Source organism: Centruroides sculpturatus, unplaced genomic scaffold (genome assembly GCF_000671375.1).
Source record: "Centruroides sculpturatus isolate CEXI.00-Female unplaced genomic scaffold, Cexi_2.0 scaffold2033, whole genome shotgun sequence".
Classification (NCBI taxonomy): domain Eukaryota; kingdom Metazoa; phylum Arthropoda; class Arachnida; order Scorpiones; family Buthidae; genus Centruroides; species Centruroides sculpturatus.
The window spans coordinates 46525-74319 of record NW_019386347.1 but is presented as its reverse complement, the minus strand read 5'-3'; the positions used below and the strand labels follow the sequence as shown (position 1 = coordinate 74319).

Here is a 27795-nt window from a genome sequence, read left to right as displayed (position 1 = left end):
CGGATAATCGATGCTCTACTGTAGTTAATTTCCATAATTGTATATATTAATTTAAACATTTTTTTTAATAGTCAAAATACACAGAACTTGTATCTGAAAGCATTGCTGCTGACACTTATATCCTAACTGTCCAAGCAACTGATGCAGATGATTTTAGGAATGCACATTTAAAATATTATTTGTCTGGTTATGGAGCAGAAGATTTTCTCATTGATTCTTCATCAGGTTGGCAAATAAAAATAATTTTATATGATGTTCTTTGTTTTACAAATTTATATAATTTAAATAACATTATTATTGAGTTATGATTAAACTATTATAAGAAAATAAAAAGGAGGAGGAATATACATAATTTTACATTTACTTAACTTTTTTCAATTAGGTTTTCTCTATTGATTAATAAACATTTTATTAATAAACTCTGTTAAATTAATTCCAAATAATAACAACTACTAAATTTTTTGTGGTCTTTATTCCAATTACTGATTCCATAATTATCAAGTCAAAAAAATAACAAAACATGTTTAATCCAAGATAAACATTTAAATTGCTAAACAAATTAAAGTTAATTTTCAGCTTTTCATCCTTATAATATTTATGCTTTTAAATTAATTAATTGGTAAACAAATTTACTAATTTAACTAATAATGTAAATTATACATTTCTTCAGAATTAAGCATAGAATTGATATGGAGAAGTTATCATACAGGAAGACTTTCTGATGAAAAAAAGCAAATTTTATTGTCTATTTTTTAAAAGGAAATACATTTTGAGCCATATGCTTTTCATCAGTCCTTATTGTGATTAATATTATAAAACTGTAATACAGTGGTACCTTGGTGTACGTCTGCCTTAGAATACGTCCAATTCAGAATACGTCCTGTTTGGACGAAACAAATTTTGCTCGGTATACAACTTTTGTTCGGTATACAACTTACTTCAATTATACATGCCATCTATGAACATGTAGCACGATCGGTGTACTAGGCCAGACTAGACGTTCGCAGTGCCACATTTTATAACTATGTTAAATTTCTTCTGATTTTAATTTGTATGTAAAATTTTATTACTTTTATTAATCATGATTAATAAAAGTAATAAAATTGCAAAAAGGCAAATGAAAAGCAACAGAAAACTAAAAACTGACTAGAATCACAATGGAACTGAAAAAAAGAAGACTGTTGAGAAATATGAATGTGGCACGCGTGTTTGAGATTTTAACTGTTGCATACCGTATTCTGAGAACGACAATATCGACAATTGTGAAAAATAGACATTATTAATTAAATCTGCTAACATTGCGAAAGAGGTTAAATCAATTTCTAAACAGAGATCGAAGACATTAAGCCATGTTAAGAAATTGCTTTTGCTTTGGATAACTGAAGAACAGTGTGCTAGAGACAGCTTATCAGAAGCAATTATTTGTGTGAGACCTGAAAGGCCCCTGGGTCTAAATTAGTAAATTTATTAATAATATTAAATATTGTCACCAAATATTAATTCATTTTTGGTGAGAAAATAATGTTTTAAACATGGGAAAAGGCAGATAACAGATGTTACTTCCTTTCACAGAAGTTAGAACATCCTCTGACTTTCTCTTATCTGGTTAAAATCCCGCTCAGATGGGAAATGTTTACCCTTCACATATCTCCCTTTCCATCCGTTCTCACGGAGGACTCTTTGCATGATGATTGGTCACCGATCGTGACATATAGAGGAATTTTGTCAGAATTCGGGGAGTTTATCAACAGAGTTGGAAGTGTCCAAACTCCATACATATTTCCTCTTAAAGGCCTATGCTATGAGCCATACAACATACAAGGAATTACTTCGATAGATATAGACATTCTCATTTTAAGTGATCTCTCAAGAAGAGAAGAGAATACAGAATACTCAAGAAGTGCGGCAAATACATCGAATACAGAAGAAGATGAGAACAACTAACACAGGTTGTACGTTTCCAATGATTTTGTGAGCTCTCTCTCTTGATCGTGTATCAGTTAGATATAAGGCCATATATCTCTCAACCTCTCGTATAGCTTATAAGATAGTTCGTATTTATCTTGATGTGTATCTTAATGGTAGTATTTATATTCCTCGTTCATTGATATTTTGTATTAGTTTTACTTATATTGAATCATTAAATTTACTCTTGTTTGGTTTATATAAGATATGTCTCTTAATTTGAATCGTAATAAGATTACTTTACGCGTGTTAATCCGCGTGTTATAAGATTGATTAACTGGTGTCACAGGAATCCTGACATAGATCCGAATCTCGCGATTAGGATTGAATAGTACAGCCCTCCTATAAGAACTTTTAAGATCAGATCTCTCGATCCGAAACTCTGGAGACAGATTTCGGATAATCTGTGCTGATTAAGTGGTACGAACAATCCTTAGCGGATTAGAGTACCCCCGGCTACTCTCACATTTGCGAGAAAGCTAAAAAGATACATGCTGATCTCATGAAAAATCAAGCAGGAAAGCGAAGTGTTTAAAGCCAGCCATTTTTTTCACGAGAACAGATTAATCATTTTTACATTACTTCTTATGGAAATGGTTGGTTTTGTATACGTCCAATTCAGTATAAGTCCAAACATCAGGAACGGATTAAGGTCATATATCGAGGTTCCACTGTATATCTAATGGTGATTGCTGGAATAAGTAAGTGTTTAAAAATGTAGGGTAAAATCAGTAAAAATGTAAAAGTGAAAATGTAAAACTTGCTAAAACAAATAACAAACAGAAAAATTGACAAATAAAAGGGTAAGACATATAATCTTTTCAAAAAATCTTATAAAGTTTACTTTTTTTATTTGTTAATTTTTCTATGTTTTAGCAAGTTTTACTTTTTGTGAGGTTCCAGACAAGGTTCAAAATCAAATTAATTGTATTATATAAAAGAAGATAATTGTTATCATTGAAACAGAACAAAGGTCACATAAGTTATGTAAGAGAGAGAGAGGAAAAAACTGTAGTTGTCAAAACAAACAATGCAGAGATAAACGACGTGTTAGATCATAAAGGAATGTTGAACTGGAGAGATGGAACTTTGACACGAGCACTATATACAATCAATCTAACAAGTATGTTAGAAAATTGGAAAAAGGGGAAAGGGTTGATGGTCAAAGTGTGAAAGTGTTTGAATGTACAAGACAAAAGATATAACCAAGCCACGAGGAACGAACAATTTATTAGCTGAATTACTTAATTAACAAGGTACTGATGCCCGTCACAAAGACAAATTTTCACAGATATAATTACAAAAAGTCTGTGCTCTCGTTCAGAAATTTACAAACAAATTTGATTACATGTGATTCGATTAGAACTAAAATACTTATAACTATACTTATAATTAACCTTAACCTAACACTACAACTAATAGAAAAAGATAGAGAAAGAAAGTAAGATGGGTCTACCGGTAGTTAGACAAAGGGGATCCTGATCTTGATGGTCAATCACGGTGGATATCCATTCTGTTAGCATCATATTTAATACTATGCAGTGGGTACTCAATATGCACCGAGGTATTTCTTGAGACTTCACCAGACCAGATCTCTCAATTAGTTCTTGACTCTGTCCCCTTTTTCTATCTGGGCTCTCTATGTTGATCTTTGTCTCATGCACGTTCCAAAGGAGTCTATCTCAACCTGCCTTCTCGGTGTTGAACCCAAAAAGTGGTCGTTTTTCTCACCCCGTGTCTAACAATCACCATGGGCAGGACCCCTCCCTGTCCCTGTTGGCAAACCACCAATCAGTGCCTACGAAATTCCTGCTCCTATCAGGTGACAGGAAAGGTTTATTAGTGGAAGGAAGAAGGGGGATAGGAAAGAAGAAAGGAGTTCTAATTCTATATACAAAATTTACATAAACAAAATGGCAGACAGCTGCAAAAGTATATTGCATTAGATTGTTGAAATTCTAAAATATCAGAGAAAAGGCAATAATGGAGTAAAATATGAGTGCAGGTTTCATAGTGTCATCAACATCTCCTGGTCAGAGTCAATGAATGGTGTCAAATACTCTCTATGAAATGGACCTTTCTCATGACCCAAACTGGTCTCAGTGTTCACCTGGAGACAGGGAGAGACCAATCAGGAAGCAAGATGAGGGAAGGGAAGTTCTGCCAATTGGAAAGATAGATTGGGGAAGAAAAACTGTTTTTAAAAACTTTGGACTTCAAGATTGAGGGTACAGTTCCTTTGGATTGTGTCACTAAGAGTGCAAGTGAAATTGCTAAGTCTTCTCTCCAGCATCGCATTGTCACGAATACTGCCCCGGGGCCAACATTGTCTATCTTCACTGTTTCCCAGGAAGGATCCATCAACGGGATAACACACATTCAAACTATCATTGGACTTTTTGAACCAGTACCCAGAGGGAGTCATTTGTAGACTCTGTAAGCATTCTTTGTCTTAATAAATGAGTTGATTGTAAAGACACGTTCCCTATATGCCTCCATGACCACCACCCGCATGCAGAAAGGACCTTAGATCATCCCTGATGTGGGATTAACTGATTTTCCCTGAAAGTCAGCAAAATCACACTGGTGTCAGAGAAGTGAGATTTTAAGCTGCTAATCTCTACAAGCATCAGCAAACTCACATTTTTCACTTTTACAGTTTTACTGATTTTACGCTTTGTTTTTAAACATCTATTTATTCTGTAAAGTACTATATTTATTTTTCCGACTTTCTACAACGATTATCGACACGACTGTGTGCCGGAAATAGCCGTTACCTAACGGGTACTTTACGCGGATTCGCGTTAGTGTGCCAGGTCTGGACTTTAAGCGTGCACCGAATTAAATAATGACAAAGTTAGTCAATAACAATCAAATATTTAATAAATATTCTAATAATAACTATATACAATATTTAGTAAAAATCAAGTAACAATTTTTTCAATGAAAATCAATAAGAATCAACTCGACAAAACTCAAATCAATCTATTTTCTAACTTAATTCTATTCCCCTTTGGAATTCGACAAAAATCAAAGACTTAATTTATGTACAATAATTCTTATGAATTAAAGATCCTAATTGTCACCTCAATATACTAGGAACCTTTTCCTCAACTCTCAAGACTTTCTCTAATCTTCGATCCACAAATCGAATAACTTCAGAATCGCCTTGAAACTATTTTATCCCATTGGACACCTCTCTCTCGTTTGCTGCTACAAAGCTCACCAAGCTTGTTGCTAACAGAAGCTCACCTTGTCCATCTTCACTTGAGGTTCGGACTTTATACTGTGAGGTGACGTCACAATTCTGAATGCAATCACTCCCCTCATTTACGTACTTATTTGCTAACAAACTTTTCTGTTTGTCTGGCAGCCTATTTTCTGATGATACTTGCTAACCTTTTACATTATTCTTTTTGACAATTTTCAGGATGTTTTTATTCTTTAAGGTTTAGCAAGGTCCTAAGTTAGGCTTGTGGGGTCTCCCCCCTTTTTCTTGGTGCAGACTTGCTTTTTTCCACTTGGGAGCATAAGTGTGCGCGAGTTTTTCCTACGGCACTTTTCTCTTGTCGGTGAGTTGGTTTCTCTTCTATTTTTAAGTTTCTAAAGTGAATGGTGAGGAAACCTTTGTCCTAACAAAACATAAGCTCCAAACAAAAATATAATAAAAAGCAAAATAAAAGTAACTAAAAATAACGCTCAAACTTGGTTCCTTACAATTCTAGCAGTCATTATTAGATATATTATAGTTTTACCATATTATACGTAATAAGGACTGATGAGAGTCACATGGCTTAAAATGCATTTCCTTTTAAAAAATAGAAAATAAAATTTACTTTTTCCCATCATGTGGCAGTCTGCCATATTTTTTCTCCTCTCTTCTTGTTACACACTTTTGTCTCAGTTTATTTCATTATTGTGTAAATTTGTTTGGACTAGCTTCTTTGTTATATCAATCCTAGAGTTGACCCCCTGTCTGGGAAGGACTGGTCTAATGGGTAGAGGGAGGCAGAATGGGGATACAAAAAGGGGAGGCAACTACCTTTTGGCTGGCGAGATGGACAATTTCAGACGTGAATTGTGTAGCTAAAGGAATGTGTCATCAAGAAGGTCTTCAGAGCTGACAGCCTGAGATTTAGTGAAAAGTAGGTTTTGAGAACTGAGCAAAGGTAAACCTGACGAGGGCAACTGCCTTTTCCGTTGAAACCCGATGTACATCGGCCTCTACTGAAGAAAATTTCTTGTGTTCTTTTATTTGTTGAGTAACTCCTAGTATGTAAACTAGTTTTTTAATATAGTATTAATACCCTGTATATGATCTTATGCAGCGGTCCCCAACCTTTTGATCGGCGCGGACCAGCCAACGTTTGATAATTTTACCGTGGCCCACTTAGGGGGACATTGATTGTTTATATTTTAGATTAATTTAATTTAATAATTTTAATTTAATTGTATTTAAAAATACCTTCAAAGTAATATACAGTTACATCAAAAAATGAATATAATGTGATTTAAAATTTTAACTCACTAGAACACTAAATCAATGAGAACCTTGAGCTTGTTTCTTTGCAACGAGACAGTTCCATCTGGGGGTAATAGGAGACAATGATACCCGAAGTGTGTTTCTTATGTCCAGTTTATTTCGTTGTTCCATCGTCCATTAAAAGTCACACAAATCCGAGGAAATACCACAGTAAATAAAATGGAAATAATTTAATGTTTCCTTGGGTGGCCCGGTACCATTTGATCCATGGATTGGTACCGGTCTGCGGCCCGGGGGTTGGGGACCACTGATCTTACGTATTATGTTTATGTTTGTGTTTTGTGCAGATGCTCGTGTACCAGTAGTCCAGCACATGTGTCAGATCGAGTATTGTCACACGGAGATTTGAGGCTGATACATTGTGTACTGTGGAATTTGCTGTAGAGTACATTGTTTTCTGTATATTAAACCATTGCTTCCTGTTAACAAATATTTAAGTTATTTTTCATGACCCAAACCAACAACAAAATTTCACATCTCACAAATTGGTATGGAAAACTTATCATAAAGTAAAGTTTTCCATAGCAATTCTGTGCTTAATTCCAAAGAACAAAAGAGAGAACTAGAAAGGTCTAATTTTACATAGCACAGATCTTTTATCTTTATCTGCAACTAACAGATTTAAATGATTGCTTCCAAGAAACAATTTTACCATCTGAGCAGTTCGTATGTTCAATTTTTTGGTCTTTGAACTTTGCTGCGACACTAGGCTAGTTATCACAGACAGCTCCAATTTAGGTTGTAATTCTGGATAGATGTTCTTTAAAGCAGCGATGGCAGGTGGAATGAGTTGAGAATAATTCAACTTTGGAGTATGTATATGATTTGGCTCTAATAATAATATATAATAAACATTCTCTGGTACCTTTGCATTTGAAAAGTTATAATATGGAACTTTTGTAGTTCTGCTTCTTACATGGCAGGATGTTTTCTGTAACCAATAAATCTTATTGTTCACTTTCAATATGTTAGCTTCTATATATCCAACTACCAACTTTACAGTAAAAGAAAAACTGAATGCCAGAATCTCCTTTTTAGATCTGTAAATACATAGATTACCTGACTTGCTATTTTCTGTACACTATAAAAACAACAGGGTGCCACATATTAACCCCGTAACCGTATTCCAGCCTTCACACTTTGTAAATTCTGCAATTACTTCTTTTATTAGTAGAGCACTCCTTCTCCCATCCACTCAGACATTAAAAAACAATGAATTACAACTAGAGGCACACCACCCTATTATTAATAGGGAAGTGTGCAATGCTGATTATTTTCCTTCAAGGTTTCATTATGTTTATAACTAGGTCAAAAACAAATTGTGTGAGGCACCAGAAGAATCAAGGAAAATTTGGTAAAGAGAAATCATAGAGATTCCCAACCACCATTGAAGCAAACTGCTACTTAGTGAAAACCAGAATTTATCTGTCATCCCCATGAAAGGAAACAATTTGGAATTCTCATCACCCCTAAGATCACCATCGACAATTGTGTACCCACTTTCACCTATCCTTACTTCTATTGCCCTTTATCAACTACTGGTTTCCTGACTTCCCTCTTCTTTAGATTTAGTTAGCTGTAAGCTTTTAGTTATAGTTTGGGTTATATTTATTGTAGAAATATTCAGTAATTATTGGTGTCACGAGAGTAGTGTTAATAACTACTCATTCTCTCAATTTTTGTATGGAATATATTAGAAACTTGTATACTGGGACTGAGAAGATATGGTATTCCAAAGAACTGTTATATTTTATGCAAAATAAAGATATCATTATTTATTAATGTATCTTTATAATTCTCATTTTGCACCTATCTTCACAGTTTATTATATATTATTACTAGGGCCGAAGCATATATCCACTCCAAAGTTGGATTATTCTCAATTCATTCCACCTGCCATGGCTGCTATAAAGAACATCTGCTATCTGGAATTATAATCTAAATTGGAGGTGTCTGTGATAACTAGCCTAGTGTCACAGCAATGTTCAAAGATCAAGAAATTGAAGATACAAACTACTCAGATGGTAAAATTGTTTCTTGAAAGCAATCATTTAAATCTGTTGGTTGCAGATAAAGATAAAAGATCTGTGCTATGTAAAAATCAGGACTTCCTATCAAGAGCCAACAAATTCCTAGAGCAATCTAAGTTTGTTGTATTAAAAGAGAGAACTAGAAGCAATCAAGTAATAAATTATCCAATTATATTTAATCCAAGTATTGATGTTATTACAAGATGGCATTTCTATATGTATCTGATATGAAATTCATTTAATTATTTTAGTATAAGAATTAATTTGTTAGCATATAATAATTTTTTATATTGTTTGAAAAACTTTGACACATCTGAAAAATATATAAATAGGAATTTTGAAAAAAGAATCAGTACTTTTGGATTATTCTCCTGCATGTTGCATTCTGTCATGTTGCTTAAGAAAGGATGTTGACAAATTTAAATGGATAACCAAATGAAATAATTAAATTTTGCACAAATCAAAGATATAATCAAGATTGATTTGTTTCAATAAATTAAAAACAATTTTTTCTGTTTATAAAGTCAAAATAACTATTTATTAAGAAATGTACATAGTACATAATTTTTAATATTAGATACTAATATGCAAATTAGTCTTTGATGTGAGAATTTGTATAGAATGGACATCTTTTTGGAAAATGGCATATTTGTTTAATATTTGGAATTTGTCTAATCTGAAGTTGATGTTTGTATTCTGCAGGAATATAGTATGTTACATTCTGAAAAATTTCACAGAAAAGGTGTTAAAACAAAATATTAAGTCGGTAAAATTCCAAAATGGAAGAGTAAGAAAACAAGAACTATATGTTGGATATTGGTATACAGACAAATACATGAAAAATGTATAAAAAAACAGTGTGACATAAAAGTACAAAAAATGGCATAAAATAAAAAGGTAATTGTGAGTTATCCTCCTGCATATTGCATTGCATTACAGTTGAAATGGTGTGCAAACCATTTCAACTGTAATGCAATGCAAGACACAAGAGGCAAAACCCGACAAGAGGCACAAAACAAATTGAAAATTTCAATATTCTAAAATCCGTGGAATAATTTGAGATAACAGGTGTGCTTACTTGTATAAAAAAATATCAAATATAAGAATTTGCACTGAAAAGTTGTGAAAATTTGTACAGAAGCTTTCCCAAATCATGTTAGAGCAAAACCAGAAGTTGTGTTGTATGGGGGATATTCCCAATTACCCACATTTGTTAGAACAAAATCTTTTGTAGAAATGCCATATTGTACAAGAGATACCTGTATATCAGAATGTGGGTATTCCAGATAATTGAAAGATAATACTCTTGCTAATCAAGTCCTTAATAGTTAAGCTATTAAGAGGCTGAATTATTAAGGACTTGATTAGCAAGGGTATATTGTATTAAGTTCATAATTTTAAGTTTATATTTTTGATTTAAATAACATTTTAATGATAATTTCAATACATTAAAAAATGCCTATATTAATTTAATAAAGGGCTCTTGAAAACAGCAAAAGCCATGGATAGAGAGCAACATCCTCGTTACAATTTGAAAGCTCATGTTCAAGATCAAAATAGACCAGATTGGGAATGTACTAGTCAGGTTGAAATTCTACTTGGTGATGTTAATGATAATGCTCCAGTTTTTACAGAAGAAATCTATTCTATAGCTGTATTAGAAGATTCAGAAGTTGGTACTCTTGTTACAAAAGTTCATGCCACTGATAAGGATATAGGTAATTTAATGTATTAAATAATAAATATATAGATTTTGTATTTAAAACTGCTTAAATATTTTAAAACTATAAATTTACCATTGTCATTTTGTATGGCTAACCTAACTACAGAGAATCATGTTTGAAAGTAAATTTGAAAGTGGATGTGGGTTTCTGCAACAATGCATGTTATTTGCTGATTTTAACTTGCAATTTTAAACTTATCAAACAGCTTTCCTTTGTCCAAACTCAACAAGAGGTCTTTAGAAAATATGAAAAATATTTCTTGTGCTGCAGACATATTTATCTGCCATTGCAATTTTTTCTTAATACCACCAAACATAAATATACAAATATGTTTGTCTTGTTTAGTATTCTCCTTTTTCTAAGCATCAGTTTACACTTTAATCAAAATTTATTACATATTCCTGTTTGAACTGCGGCGACAAATCACGGACTGGTGAGATGGCGCCACTCCTCTACGAGTTTCCCGGGAATCCCGGATAGAAAAACGGGAACTGGGTTTTTCCCAGAGAGAGAATTCTGGGTATTGTTGCTTTTTCTTCTTGTCGGGTGATCGCTGCCATGAGCACGTGTAGCTCTCTTTCAAGTGTACTCGAGGATTGTTAAATGTTGTTAAATAAATGTTGTTTTAGTTTAAAACATGGTCGTGGACTTAACTAATTCACGTTTACAACCTTCTGATAAAGACAGTCTTTGTGGAGATGTAAATGGATGGAGAAAGACGGCCAGGTTTCGTCTAACTGATGGCGGCCATCCATTACCTCCAGTGGTGAGCCGGACGTGACTCGACGTGAATTCGAACATCAAGGAAAGAACAAGACCTTTACTAGTACTGCATTGTGTTCCCTCAGTGGATAATACGGAATAAATTCCGCGACTACTATAGACGACACTCCTTGGATAGGTGAACCGCTCGCTACTCCTAACCGGCGAAATTGTTTCCACATTTGTGTGTCTGCAACCTCTTGCCTGAATAAGTCGTCTAACACGGGTAAGTGGAGTTTTCTGTTCCATATTTTTTGCTGTTCTGCTGAGTAGGTATCCCCTGGTTGTCTTAAAATGCCAAACGAAAGCGATCTTAAGCCAGAAATCAGTCGGGTAGCTCTTAAACTTCCCCAATTTTGGGATAAAGAAGCCGATTTATGGTTTATTAATATTGAGGCCCAGTTTAAACTCGCTGATATGTCGCAAGATACTACTAAGTATTACGCAGTGGTTTCAGCTCTCAACTTGGAAGTGTTAGCGTACGTGAGCGATATCGTTAAAAACCCTCCTAGGGAAAATTTATATCAAACACTAAAAGATCGACTCATAGCAGAATTTTCCGATTCCGAACAAAAACGAGTGAAAGATTTGCTGTCTAATGCCGTGTTAGGAGATGATAAACCATCTCATCTTTTACGCAAAATGCGACAACTAGCTAGTAATAAAGTCGGGGAGGAATTTTTAAGAACGCTATGGATTCAGCGTTTACCCAAAGAAACTCAGGCAATTCTTTCTGTTTCCGATGGGGATTTAGACAAATTAGCCCAAATGGCCGATAAAATTCTCGAGCTCACACCTTTGCAAATAGCTGAAACTAATTTAGCAAGGAACGAAAATAATACACACGCGGCTATAATGAAGCTCCAAACGCAGGTTGCTGAATTAACAGAGCAAGTTAATCGCCTAGCAAGGCCCAGCAACAGACAATCACGCGATTATGGACACCCCCGGAATCGATCTCGGAATCGTCGGCGTTCGCAGACACCTGTTCGACCCCAGGCAAAAGACCTATGCTGGTATCACGCGAAGTTCGGTGATCAAGCAAATAAATGTAAGGCCCCTTGCAAATTCCGAGCTGGGAAACTAGCTCGGAAATCACGCGTGGCGCAATGAGATTTCCAAATTAACAACACAAGCCGCCTATTCGTTTATGATCCAACCTCACGTCGTCACTACCTAATCAACAGTGGTAGCGACATTTGCGTTCTACCATATAACGCCGCCATGGCATTAAGATCACCCGCCTCATTGACACTTTATTTGGCAAACAATTCCCCGATAAAGACTTACGACACAAAAACCATAACCTTGTCCCTAAACTTAAGGCGCCAATTTACGTGGCCTTTTGTAATCGCAAACGTCAGCAAACCAATAATAGGCACCGATTTCATAAGACACTTCGGTCTCCTGATCGACTTAAAAAACGTCCGGATTACAGACCCATTAACGTCCTTGACAACGACAGGGTCTGCTCACCACGGCGCGCAAACTAACATTACTTTAATTGCTTCTAATTCGGAATTCAGCGACATTTTAAACAAATATAAAGATATCCTTCGGCCATATCCATCTAGCACCAAACCCAAACATAACACGGTCCACCGCATTATTACCAAAGGACATAACGTTTTTTCTCGTCCCTGCCGTCTCAACCCCAAACAGCTGGAAATCGCAAAAAAGGAATTCCAGTTAATGTTAGAACTAGGCATTTGTTGGCTGAGTAATTCCAATTGGTCCAACCCACTGCACTTAGTACCCAAACCGAACGGGGACTATCGTCCCACCGGGCCGGTTACCGGGCCCTTAATCGAATAACGGTGCCGGACAGGTACCCACTGCCTCATCTACAAGATTTTGCTCAGAATTTATACAGGAAGACTATATTTTCCAAAATAGACCTAACGCGAGCATATCATCAGATCCCGGTCCACCCCGAAGACGTACCCAAGACTGCAATTACAACACCCTTCGGCCTTTATGAATTTTTATACATGCCGTTTGGGTTGTCCAATGCGGCACAAACTTTCCAGAGGTTTATGCACGAAGTCTTACATGGATTAGATTTTGTTTTTGTCTACATAGATGACATCCTGTTGACAAGTAAGACAAAGGAGGAACATTACGTGCATCTGGAAAAAGTACTCGGACGTTTATCAGAATATGGTATCCGAATAAACCCAGATAAATGCATACTCGGTACAAATGAATTACCTTTCCTAGGTTATTTAGTCAACGCCAGTGGAATCAAACCTCTCACCCAGAAAGTAGAAGCCGTCATAAAGATCGAGCGACCCAAAACAGTAAAGCAGCTCCGTAGGTTTTTAGGCATGTTGAACTACTACTGCCATAATATTCCACACGCTGCGCAGGCTCAAGCTCTGCTTTGTGACTATTTGAAAGGCACAAAACAATCCGACAATGCGGAAATTTCATGGACAGACGAAGCAAACAAGGCATTCAAGGAATCTAAAACTCGATTAGCAAATGCAGCTCTTACTAGCTCATCCAACCCCGGACGCACACTTAGTGTTGCAGGTTGACGCATCAGAGTTCGCTCTGGGCGCCGCGCTGCATCAGGTCACTAAAGCCGGCACAGAGCCGGTAGGTTTTTTTTCGCGCAAACTTACAGATACGGAGAAGAAATATTTGGCATACGATCGCAAACTGTTAGCCGCTTACTCGGCAATTAAGCATTTTCGTTTTATGGTGGAAGCTAGACCTTTCACGTTATATACAGATCACAAGCCATTGACCTTCGCTTTTCTCCAGAAAAGTGAAAAATGCTCCCCCAGACAATTACGTCAATTAGACTATATAGGCCAGTTCACCACTGACATTCGATACATAAAAGGAACTGATAATATTCCGGCCGATACACTTTCCAGAGTCGAATCTATCGTTTGCCCTTCTCCCATAAATTACAAATTAATTGCTGATGCACAAAAGACCGACCCAAACCTCCAATCACTTTTGGGAAATAGTTCGACCAGTCTACAGCTTAAAAAACTAATATTACCAGAAAATCAAGTAGAACTGTACTGTGATGTGTCCACCGGTAAGATTCGCCCTTTTATTCCCGATACGCAAAGGCAAGCAGTTTTCCATGCCATGCATGACCTTTCGCACCCAGGCAGTAAAGCCACGGTGAAGCTAATAACCGATCGGTTCGTATGGCCCGGCATGGAGGCTGACTGTCGCAAGTGGACAACTACGTGCATTCCTTGCCAACGCGTCAAAATTACTAGACATACTAAAAGTCCAATTACAAGCATCCCCGTGGAAAACAAACGTTTCTATCACATCCACATTGACCTTATTGGTCCGCTCCCTCCTTCCAGAAATCATTGTAATTGTCTCACTATGATTGACAGATATACTTGTTGGGTTGAAGCAGAACCACTGCAGGATATAGAGGCCGACACTGTGGCTAAAGCCTTATACCGAACGTGGATAGCTCGGTTTGGCGTTCCAGGGGTCATTACTACTGACCAGGGACACCAATTTGAATCACGTTTGTTTCGGTCTTTGGCTATTCTAATGGGTTCCAAGCACATACATACATGCTCCTTTCACCCCAGGCTAATGGTATGATCAAAGGTTGGCATCGGACATTAAAATGTGCCCTGAAAACCTACTTAACAGAACGGTGGACGGAGATACTCCCTACCGTACTACTTGGGTTAAGGACAACGTTCAAGCCTGACCTACAAGCAACGTCCTGTGAGTTAGTCTACGGACAGACAATACGTTTACCAGGTGAATTCTTCGATCCTACCCCAGCGGACATAAACACTGCAGATTTCATAAAGACACTAAAGTCTTTCTTCAAAAACTTAACACCAACGCCGGCAGCATCTTATGGGGAGCCCAAACTTTTTGTTCCCATGCATTTAAGAGACTGTAGCCACGTTTTTCTACGTTACGATGCTGTACGTGCCCCACTACGCCCTCCCTACGACAGACCATTCCCTGTAGTGGAAAAGAAAGACAAATTCTTCAAAATTAAAAAAAATAACAAAGAAGTGGTCGTCTCCATCAACAGACTGAAACCTGCCTTTATGCTCAAGGAGAAAGACTCAATCAGCCCTGCACAGCCAGTGATAGACCAACCCAGCAACAAGATGGCTGGGCATACTCACCAACCAGAACCCGCATATGAGACGAAGACCTCACGACATGGCCGCAAAATCAAACCCCCAGTGAGATTCATCGATCGCGGTCGCTAGGAGGGGGGTACTGCGGCGACAAATCACAGACTGGTGAGATGGCGCCACTCCTCTACAAGTTTTCCGTGAATCCCGGATGGAAAAACGGAAACTGGGTTTTTCCCAGAGAGGATTCTGGGTATTGTCGCTTCTCCTTCTTGTCGGGTGATTGCTGCCATGAGCACGTGTAGCTCTCTTTCAAGTGTACTCGAGGATTGTTGTAAATAAATGTTGTTTTAGTTTAAAACGTGNGGTATTGTTGCTTTTTCTTCTTGTCGGGTGATCGCTGCCATGAGCACGTGTAGCTCTCTTTCAAGTGTACTCGAGGATTGTTAAATGTTGTTATATAAATGTTGTTTTAGTTTAAAACGTGGTCGTGGACTTAACTAATTCACGTTTACAACCTTCTGATAAAGACAGTCTTTGTGGAGATGTAAATGGATGGAGAAAGACGGCCAGGTTTCGTCTAAACGATGGCGGCCATTTATTACCTCCAGAGCTTATATTTTAAAATTTAATAAATATTCACTTATTTTCACCTCATCATATAATAATTTTCAAAGAACTATTTAGAAGGTCATGGTTAAAAAGTTCTATTGACACTGGTGACTGTATACTTTTCTGGACCAGAGTCAAGGCATAGCAACCAAAACAAAACTAAATTAAGTAAGTGTGTCAGTGTGTGTGTCTGTATTCAGGAATTTCCTAACAATATGGCATGTATTCAATATAGTGGCCTTCTGTAATGTGATGTATGTAATTCTATTCAGTTGTAATGTTCCCAGGCTTTTGTGTAGTGTGTGTGGTATGACACCTGTACAGGAGAGAACAACAGATACAATAAGCACCCTAGCCATCCTCCACAGATGCCTTATTTCCTGGGAGAGTTCTGTGTACTTACTAATTTTTTCAGTGAATGTGTTTTGTATATTGTGTATGTTTGGAATTGATATGTCTATAATGTATGTGATTTTATTGTGTTTGTCAATGAGTGTGATGTCTGGTCTGTTGTGGTAAATTGTTTTATCTGTGATTATGGCTCTGTCATAGTACATTTGATATGTGTTGTTTCCCAATACTGTTTGTGGTATATACTTACTAGTAGCCTGGGACGCCCCCTAGTGGACATTCTTTACAAATTTCCATCAGGCACGGTTCCTTTGACTTTTTTGTTCCTATCAATATGCTCTACAGCTCTGTTAAAATCCGAATGGTAAGATTTACCCTCCGAATGAAGAGGTGGCGACCCCCAAAACCGTAGACCCCTGTACTAACAATAAACTCAAAGGAACCATACCCTTACTCACGACCCTTCGAGAGATATAAGCCCCTGAAATAATAAATTCCTATTACAAATATACTGAATTATTTATATTGTTATATTGACCAAATAATAATTTATTGGCCAAATGAATAATAAAAATTTATATTGTTAATTTAAATAAGAATTAAAATTGTTAATTTGAATGTTTGAAATATGACACACGATAGGAGCGCCTCTAGTGTCCATTATCAAATGGTTACGGGACAGATGGTAGACGGATACCCGTTGAATGGGTTATATATATAGATAGTATGGTTCGTGGATGTCTACCAATTTGTGTTTCTTTGCAAGCTCTTTGGTCCTTGCAACCAGAAGTGATGTGTTGTATAGTTTCTGGCATGATGTGCCATTTTCTGCATATATCATTTGTGAGTGTTATATCTTTGAGTATGTGTTTTCTGTAGTTTTTAGTATTTATGACCTGATCCTGTATGGCAATCATGAATCCTTCCGTCTCCCCAAAGAGGCATCCCCGATCTAACCAGCTTTTTGACGCAGTTTTGTCAACAAAATCCTGGGCCAGGTTATAAGGATGCCTGCCATGGAGTGCCTTTCGAGCCCACGATTGCTTTATGGTGTCTATCCTTTTTATATGTTGTGTCAAGTCTGTATGATGTGAATGTAAGTTTAATGGTGTGTTATTTGAGTATGCTAGAGTTACTGCTTTATGTAATTGTGATGTTTCTTGTTTCCTGTAGAAAAACTCTCGCAGTGACTGTATTTGTTTGTAGTGAAGGTTAACTATGTCAATCAGGCCACGTCCGCCATCTTTACGTGGAAGGGTTAATCTTTCTGTGGCAGATTTAGGGTGATGTTGTTTATGCTTAGTAAGTGTTGTTCTTGTTTTCCTTTGGAGTTGCTCGAGATCTGTGTGAGTCCAATGTATAACTCCAAAAGAGTATGTGAGTACTGGGATGACATATGTGTTTATTGCTTTAACTGTGTGTTTTGCATTTAGCTGTGTTTTGAGAATGGCATTTAACCTACTTTGGTATTCTTTAATTAATCTTTGCTTTATTTGTGTATGTTCTGTTAGTTTGGCCTGTTAGTGACGCCACTGAATCATTAGTGTTTGCTACACTCAGGTTTTCTTTTAGACTCTTCGGGGGACTATTGCCTTGCAGCCTAAAAACTGCATGCCAACATCAAACATAGAGGGTACTGTAGCCATCCATAAGCCATTCAGAGGGATCCTACCTTTCTTCTCTCCCTCCTTCTTTCCCTTACCCTCTTTTCTGCTGGCTAAACACCTCATATATGGCTGAAGTCTTTCTTGTATGCATGTATGTTAGTTTGGTCTGTTGGAATCCTAAATACTCACCCTCTTCCATGGATTCAATAATGTCTCCATTTCCAAGTGCAAAATCTTCTTTCTTCAGAATTCCTTTTTCTATGTGAAGTTTTTTGCATTTGTCTAAAGCAAACTCCATTTGTATGTCCTTAGAGTATGAGTGTGTGATTTGTAGGAGTTGATGAAATTGTTTCTTGAGAGAGAGAGAGTTTACATTCATTTGCGAGTCGATAAATCCGTTGAGTTGAGGACGTCCACAAGGTGGTAATAGATTTCATTGAGACTATGGAGACTTCAGGCTCTTGTCCATTATCATTCTGGAAGATTATCGGAAGGTTCTGGATTGGGAAAGTCTGGTTCAAGATCGTCAGGACAATTTGTCCTCACCGGTGCTGTTGGTTGAGGGTGAAAATCCAATTGAATACAATTTGGCACAGACACAGGAAATTTTGAGGACTTTAATCCTAGAGGAACAGGTGATGACCCCCATTATAGACTTGGTGGTGACTTCTTACATTGGGGAGAATTAGGTGGCGACTGCCTCTTTCGGCTGTCAATTACGATATTCAGATTGGTAACACATGGCCGGGAGGTTAAGGAATCACAGGAAAGCATTGCTTTTGCTTTCAAGAAAATGTAAATCGAGATGTTCTCGGATAGTAGATGACAACAATTATTAAGTAGGTATGACAAAATCGATGACTAATTTTTTGTTAAAGTTTGGATTTTCACAATACCATCAATAAAAATCGTTGCAACACAACATTAGAAGATAGCATGTGCTACCTAACAGGAAGTACAGGTCAAATGGGAAGATACTACAATTGTTAGACCAGCTAAGGACCTCAACACACTTAGGCATTTAGACACCTTAGAAATATAGAACTACAGTACAAACCAATAGAACTTCCACTTTTACTAATTACAGGGATGTGGACTTGCTATCTATCACATGAAAGTCTCTGAGCTCTAACTTGACTGTCCTTGACTTCTACATTATTATTTTATTATTCAATTTTTTTTCAATTTGTTAAAATTGGTTCCTAAATGGCATCATCTCCTTTGAATAGCCAACTTTACAGGGGCCCCCTGCGATTTGACTTCTCTGTACTATTATTAGTTTTGCCGATAAGCTGCTATTCGTCGGTTAGCGATAAAATAATTTAAAAAGTTAACCACAAAATATATAATGAAGGTAATGTAAAAAATGAAATGAAGTTCGTAGCTATATAAGCTTTGATTTGCTTTCTTGTATTTGTCTCAACCAATAAATGTTTTCTCACCACCCCAGGACATAAATATTCCGGGAAAGTCTGTCTCTTAAGGCTGCTATACACGATGGGTTAATCCTCAAAGGAGTAACCATGCATGCCTGATTTTGAGTGATTCCTGGAAGTTTGTGGAAGAAAATTTAACAGTTTCGGCGAACTGTATCGACCACCTGAGTAGAATCGGCCATAATCGTTAGGTTAATCCTCAAAGGAGTAACCATGCATTCCTGACCTTTATAATTCTTGGTACAGGTAACCCCCGTATAACACGGTAGTTACGTTCCAAAAAATTGCCGTGTTATGCGAAACAAAGAACTAATACGAANTAATTTATAATTATTTTATTTTCTGTTTATTTAAGATTTTATAATTTGTTATATTCTACTGGAATATATTGAATGTTCTTTTTATTCAAATATGTTATGTTTTGAAATGTTCAACTGATAAAGACCTAGCAATTTAGATTGAAAATGTTTTAGTATCATTAAACTTTTTGCTGGATATGCTCTCTAAGGTGTGAATTAATTTTTTTATGATAAAGTACAAAATGAACTTTGTATTGGGTATACAAGTAATAACTGAATATACAGACTATCTTAGAGGAGAAACAAGTGTGGTGTTCCAAGAAGGAATGTAATGTCTGTTAATTTGTTACCTTGTAGATATTCTCGGCACTAACAGTCAGTCTGAGAATCCAAAATAATGTATATTCATTCTGACACAACCTGAACAAGAAGATTTTTGTCTGCTGTTATCAGATTTTGTAAAATTGAGCGTAAACAGTATTAATAAATGTAAAGTAGAAAGAAAAGCTTTTTGAATTTGTTAGTTTTATAGAGCAATATATTTCTTTATATTAATAAATTACTTATGAATTAATCTTTTTTTATAATAGGATATAACAGGAAGATAACATATTCTTTTGTTGATTCTGCTCATGAACATTTTGCTGTCGATAAAATAACAGGCATTGTTCAGCTAAAAAAACCATTAGACAGGGAAGAGAAAGCTATGTACAATTTAACTATTCAAGCAGAAGATCATGGCACACCTCAATTATCAACATCAGCAACATTATTAGTTATGGTTCAAGATGTTAATGATAATCCTCCTGAATTCACTCAACGATTTTACTTTGCTACAGTTTCAGAAATTTCTACTCCAGGAACTAAAGTAATAAGAGTTGCTGCAACAAGCAGAGATAGTGGAATAAATGCTGAAATTTCATACAGTTTAATTGATGGAAATGGATTAGTTGATTTTACAATTCATCCAAAATCAGGTAAAAATAAAACAAATTTATTATTAACCACTGTGTATTTTGTTTGCATGCCTTTTCTTTGAACCCCTTTCTTTCTTAGCATGCAACTCTTGATCATAGCTATTACGGTTTTAGTTTAAATCCAAATTAGTGTTTGATGGCTCTAACATATTTAAGATCTCATATTCTGTATTATATGTTCATGCAGTCTGTATGGGTTCTTCTGATAAGAGTCCTGGATGCTGCCAGTTTACAGCTGATTGAATCATGGGCAATCCATGTTATAAACAGTGGGTTATAAGTTGGTTTTCTTTAAATATTTGTGGTGATGGCATTTTCTGTTAGTGTGAGTGAGACATCCAGAAAATGCACATTTTTGGCACTTTATTGGTCTAACTTTATTTTCGATCCATAAGGATTTGCATAGAGATTGTATAATTGATAAAGTATACAATCTGTATAGATGCATTATAGGTTTGTATACTGCACAGAAATTTATATCAATAGGGTTTGAAAATAAAGATTAAGAATAGAAAGATGATGGTAATAGAAAAAAAAAACAGAAAGACAAAATCTAAACAACATTATGGTTGACAGGAGGTAGAACAAGAAAGGAATTTTAGTTATTTAGGGAGAAAAATAATGGAAGTGTGAGTGAGCATGACAGTCAAGAGGTCATAACTATTGTATGTGAGCATAAAAGACCCTCTGAGACAGGCTTTCCATCGTTAACCTGTTTATTAAAATATAAAACGTTTTCTTACAGCAATTCTTTAAATTAAATTAAATGGTTGACAGAAAGGAGCAAGAAGCAAGTCTGAATAAAGTCTGAATGTTCTGGTTGTCATTTTTCTTTGGTCCTGCAAGGATGACATAAAGATTGATTGCCCAGGGCACATGGCACGGCTTTGAGCAATATTTGTCTGGCAAACATTTAGGTGAACCTGGGTGGAACAGGACAACATAGCAGAGTGAGGTTTAATGGAAGATTTCCCAACATCGCTGGAAAATCTTCCGTTGATCTTCTACTGAATCACAAAAGTTCAAGATGGGAGAACTATGAACCAAGAACATTGCATTCTTGAATCATGTGTTTTTATATGTTTTACCCCCTGATTTCATTCTTTGATTGTCCTCTTGTTGTCTGGTGACAATTTGAAACCTTTCAGCGGTGCGGAAGAGGTCAACTTTGCAACTAAACCCAACTCCTTTCTAACTACATTTCCCTTAACTTTGACCTTTTCCACACAATTCACCTTTTGTTTTCTGTTTGAATACTTTCTTTATTTAAATGAGACCATTAAATCTTACTTTGTTCATTTCTGAAAATTGAGCTCTTTAATATCCCATTTGATTGCCAACATTCAGACCACAAAATAAATTTTCATCAGGCCCTCACAGAAGATAAAAAGTATATAAAGGAGATAAAAAAAAGGGATTGGACTAATGAAACAAGCTTTCCAAAGCAAAATAAATCTTTTAATATTAAAACACTTCAGTATGGAAGCAAAGAAAATATTTACTAAGAAATTTTTTTGGAACAGTTTGCTGTGTGGAAATGAATGCTTGACACTAGGAAAGCAAGAGAGAATCTGTCTGAAAGCAGCATAAATGTGAGTATGAAGGGGAGAGTAAATAAAATAAGTTGAACTGAACAGAAAACAAATGAAACAATTCTGAGGGAAGTGACAGAACAAAAGAAGTTAATATAGGAAACAGGTAAGAGGAAAATTTATAGGTCACATTATTAGGACAATAATTCCTAAAAACTATCCTTGAAGGCAAACTTCTCAGAAAGAAAGGAAGAGAAAGACCAACTAAGACAGTGAGCAAGAATGGAGGCCACTTCTTTGACCAACTTACCTTATCCAGTGGATACATCTTAACCAAAGTGTACAGGAAGCCTACAAATCATCCAATCTTTATACCTGACCCTTCTTACAATCTTTTTGTTCTTCAAGATGGCTGACTTTAGTGTTCTAATTCACTGAGCCCTCACCCATTTTTCTGACACTTAAGACGGGAAAAAGGAACTCCAAACTGTCACCTGATATGCTAGACAACTTGATTACTCTCCAAACATCATCAAACATCTAATTCATTGTCATTCCTCTGCCACCTTCATTGTGCATAACAATCGTTCCCATGACACCATATACAAGGGTGTTATGTATGACAGAAGACTGGCTGCCCTGCACAAGGAAATTGCCAGAAATAATAACTTTTGATTAACTTTCATAAGTTTCTCAGTTTTCACTCTCCTCCACAATGCTAAAGACTATTCAGCTATGCTTCTCCAACCTGATATATATATATACTTCCGTTAAAAATCACAGAGCCAATCACAACTTGGAATAAGGTGCGTCCCATAAATACAAAGGCCAACTTGTTATGCAAATAAAAGCTAAACTACTTATCATATAAGAAAACCAATTTAATTTTGAGGTAGTTACAACTTACAAATAATTTAAATCAAAGTCATGTTTCTCACTGTCCCAAAAATATAAAGGCATAATAGAAAATCACTAGAACAGTAGAAAGTATTGTTACAAATCTTTAATATTAATCAACTAATAATTAATATACTTCCCCTTGTAAAGTACTATATTATTTTTCCGACTTTTCCAACGATTATCGACACGACTGTGTGTCGGAAATAATATATTCCATTTCCCTAACATTCCCTAACGGGTACTTTATGCGGATTTGCGTTAGTTTGCCAGCCCTGGACTTTTAGCGTGCACCGAAATTAAATAATGACAAAGTTTGTCAATAACAAAATCAAATATTTAATAAATAATTCTAATAATAACTATTTACAAAATTTAGTAAAAATCAAACAACAATTTATTCAATGAAAATCAATAAGGAACAACCTGACAAAATTCAAATCAATCTAGTTTCTAACTTAAATCTATTCCCCTTTGGAATTCGACAAAATTCAAAGACTTAACTTATCTACAATAATTCTTCTGAATTAAAGATCCTAATCGTCACCTCAATATACTATATATATAGGAACCTATTTCCTCAACTCTCAAGACTTTCTCTATTCGTCGATCCACAAATCGAATAACTTCAAAATCGCCTTGGAACTATTTGATCCTATAGGACACCTCTCTCGTTCACTGCTACGAAGCTCACCAAGCTCGTTGCTAACTGGAGTTCACCTCATCCGTCTTCACTTGACGTTCAGTCTTTATAATGTGAGGTGACGTCACAATTCTGACTGCAATCACTCCCCTCATTTACATACTTATTCACTAACAATAAATTTTCTGTTTGTTTGGCAGCCTATTTTTCAACATTACTCGCTAACCTTTTACATTATCCTTTTTGACAATTTTCGGGATATTATTATTCTTTAAGGTTCTCGGTGTGGACCTATTTTTTTCGCTTAGGAGCGCAAGTGTGCACGAGTTTTTTCTATGGCGCTTTTCTCTCATTGGTGAGTTGGTTTCTCTTCTATTTTTAAGTTTCTAAGATGAATGGTGAGGAAACCTTCATCCTAACAAAACATAAGCCCCAAACAAAATATAATAAAAAGCAAAAATAAAAGTAAATAAAAATAATGCTCGGATTTTGTTCCTTACACCCTTTTTCATTATAACTTTGTAGATATGGTCTGACATTGATTGTATAAGTTTTTGAATGACTATTGTAATTATTTCTTCCCAATGGATGTTAATTGCATGTTTTAACTCATCTACACTGTTATATTGGTACTCATTAGCACATACATCTCTAGCTAAGATTCCCCAGAGGTTTTCCATTGGATTTAAATCTGGAGAACGAGTTGGCCAATGAATAACTGGGACTCCATTACTTAAAAACTACTCATAAGTTGAATTAAAAATTTGACACTTCCATGTTGCGGCGTTATTGACAGCGATTTGTTAAATTTCAGACGTGCTCGCAATAACGCCGCAACACGGAAGTGTCAAATTTTTAATTTATAAATGTGGCGTGAAGTGAACCACAATTTTACTCATAAGCTGATTTAGCTGTGTGGATAGGGGCATTATCTTGTTGGAAAAACCAACAATTTCCATCAGCCCAAGGCAAAAGATAACTTTCTATCATATCTTGATGATAATTTCATTCATTCAGCCACTGGGGAATGCAATATTTGTCTTGCCAACTAAACCCACCCCATATCATCACTGAGCCTCCACTTACTTCTGTTTTGAAAATATTTGTTCCTCATTCCTTAAATCATGCCAATATCAAATCCAACTACCTGGTCCATTGAGATTAAACTTCTTACCACTCCAGATGATGTGTTTTCATGTGTCTGTCTATCCCATTATCTTCCATGTCCACTGCAAGCTCTTTTGCTTATGGATGAGGGTTAGTGATGGTGCAGGCTTTTTCTTCTTACAGATGAGATGCTGACATGTACTAACAATTTTTCAAATTGTAGATTTTGATACGTTAAACTCTAGTTTAGATGCTAGTTCTTGTAAAAATGTTTAGTTGCTTTTGATTTCCCTCAAAATGCAATGTTTTCCTCTATTTGTAGGCTTTGGAGGTCAACCTGTTGATTTCATTTGTTTGTATTTTCTCCAAGCTTTAGGAAATTGTCAATTACAGTTGGAGAACAATTAATTTTCTTTGAAATTGCTCTTGCTGAGTAATTTTCATCTCTTAAAGCAGAAAACTTGCCATTTTTAACATCTGTTAAAGGTTTTCCATGTTCCATGATGAAAAACAATTCATTTACATCAATACATAACAGAAATAAACATTTGAAATATGTGGCAGTTACACTTTAGTACTGTAGTATGACCTCTATGGTTAAAAAATCAAACCTATATTTATATTTTTGAGACAGCGAGAAACATGATTTTGATTTAAATTAACAATAAATTAAGTTGTTAAACAATATAATTACATGATTTTTTAGTATGTTTATTTGTAAGTTGTAACTACCTCAAAATTAAATTGGTTTTGTTATATGATAACTAGTTTAGCTTTTATTCACATAACAAGTTGTGCCTTTATATTTATGGGTGCATCTCACATGGGTGCTTCAGGGCAACCAATAAAATCCATCTTAACAAACAAAGCGTTGATTTATATATATCTCACTAACCTTATGAAGCTTTGCAAAAGTTTTAACGTACCACAAACGTTTTCAGTCCATATTAGGACCTTCTTCAGGTGGAATTCTATTAGAGAAAATCTTTTTCAGTGTGTTTCCATTCTGTTTCTGATGTGTTCCAAATTTTCTTTTGAATTTTCTTTTAAATTTAAACTTATAACAATGTGCACCTGCATCAGCGACTATAATGCAGGGTCATACATAGCCTGCCATGCTCTTGAGAGTAGTTTTTCATCCTTAAAATTGATTGAAAGGCCTTGAAATTCTGTTTTAAAGATTTCTAATGCCTTCAAATTCCTAAGTTGGTGTATCTGCTGGGTTTGCTGGATCATGATCGCCTGCTGTAATTCGGGTGTAATGACGTTTTCACTGGCATATATAGCTAAGGCAGTATTCTTCTTCTTCTTCTTCTTCTTCTCGATGTTGGTTTTATGCTCATGGAGACATTGTTTGAGTGCTCTTCTTGTAGATCCGATATATACAAGATCTCTATCAAATCTATCATTACACCCAAATTACAGCAGGCGACCATGATCCAACAAACCCAGCAGATACACCAGCTTAGGAATTTGGAGGCATTAGAAATCTTTAAAGCAGAATTTCAAGGCCTTTCAATCAATTTTAAGGATGAAAAACTACTCTTGAGGGCATGGCATGCTATGTATGATTTGGCATAATAGTTGCTGACACAGGTGCACATTGTTATAGGTTTAAATTTAAAAGAAAATTTGAAAGAAAATTTGGAACACATCAGAAACGGAAATAAAATGAAAATGCACCGAAAAACGTTTTCTCTAATAGAATTCCACCTGAAGAAGGTCCTAAGGTGGACTGAAAACGTTCATGGTACGTTAAAACTTTTGCAAAGCTTCATATGGTTAGTGAGATATATATATTCAGGGCAACTTTTAAATACCCACCTCAAAGAACATCAAACTTTCCTCTCAAAATGGCTGGCCAACATTGCATTAGCAATCTTCATCTCTGACCTTGACATGTATATTTTGACCAAGCACAACTCCTACATAGCACCTCCCACAAAGAACAGCTTAGATATTTAGAACAATTAGAAATATACAAAGCCAAGAGATAAAATGCAGCTTTCAACTTTAGAGATGTAAATTCCTTTCCCCTGCAAGGAAATTGATCAATAAAGTTTAAATTAATTTTACAACCCTCTCCCCTACCTTTCTTTCTCTCTCTCACATTATTTTTCTTTGAACATGTGGATGGCAATCACATATTTCTAGTAACTCTTTAGTTCAAACTGTGAAGATCAGTCTGCGATGTTTAGAACTTCCAAATTTTGAAATTTGTATTTTGTTTGATTTTAATCTTAAAACACTGTTTATGTATTCGATTTGTTAGTCCTAACTGAGAAAGACCTATGAATAAGTCAAAAATGATTTTAAGGTGTTAAACTATTGCTAGAAATAAAAAGGCATGTTTTCTTATGTAGTAGTAATGGTTAATTGGCTTATTCTGTATTTTTGATAATTTGGATTTTTAGGAACCTGTTTTTAAATTCAATGTAAAGTTTTATTTTACTTTTGTAATATACTTATTCTTTTTATTTTCTTATGTTAATTTTGGATTTTAATAATGGATTGAAAACTATTCCCAAGAGTCAATAGTCTAATTTTTTGTATAAGTATATTTTTAAATCTGATAATTAAATAATTTTATTGCTTATTTATTGTATTCAAAAGAACATTTTTATATATTATAATATATTTCTGGTAGGTATAATATCAGTGGCCAAATCATTAGATTATGAAACTGTACATGAATATATGTTAATCATTCAAGCCATGGATGGTGGAACACCACCTTTATATGGTCAGACAACTGTTAATATTACTGTGATTGATGAAAATGATAATTCTCCAGTATTTATGCAATCATCATATAGTGCTGTTATTAGAGAAGATGCTATTGTTGGTGATAAAATAATTCAGGTATGCTTTATTTCTAAAATAATATACTTTTGTAGAAAAGTTCTATTTTGGTTCATTAACCAACACCAGTATTACACAAGTTAGGACAACAATTAGAATGATGGTCATGCTAAGAGAATAAATGACAACTCAGTTTACTCAATGAACATAATTAATTAATTATAACAGAATGTAACAACACATGATCTTTGGATCTTATGCTAATAATGAGGACAAAAGGTTGTCCTCCTTATTAGTCAACAATAGTCAGGACCCAAGAATAATTTTGGAATAAAAAATCTAAAAAGGCATAACTCTTAAATAATATTAGGAATATCAAATTAAATATAAAGAAAAATTCCATTAAAACTAAATAAT

The 27795-nt window shown here is 35.4% G+C and overlaps 1 protein-coding gene across 1 annotated transcript; it reads left to right on the top strand.

The window, feature by feature from the left end:
• Positions 1-42: 42 nt before the first annotated feature.
• LOC111614639 (fat-like cadherin-related tumor suppressor homolog) lies at positions 43-27795 on the top strand. Its single transcript, XM_023356005.1, has 4 exons — positions 43-225; positions 10017-10256; positions 20011-20397; positions 27224-27795. Exons 2-4 carry the CDS (start codon positions 10040-10042, stop codon positions 27520-27522), a joined length of 903 nt encoding a protein of 300 aa, XP_023211773.1. The 5' UTR covers positions 43-225; positions 10017-10039; the 3' UTR covers positions 27523-27795.

Bases quoted from the DNA above. Each gene is read 5' to 3' on its own strand.
- LOC111614639 (XM_023356005.1), top strand. From the start codon at position 10,040: ATGGATAGAGAGCAACATCCTCGTTACAATTTGAAAGCTCATGTTCAA. The intron at 10,257-20,010 runs GTAATTTAATGT...TTTTTATAATAG, and splicing joins TGCCACTGATAAGGATATAG to GATATAACAGGAAGATAACA. The intron at 20,398-27,223 runs GTAAAAATAAAA...TATTTCTGGTAG, and splicing joins TACAATTCATCCAAAATCAG to GTATAATATCAGTGGCCAAA.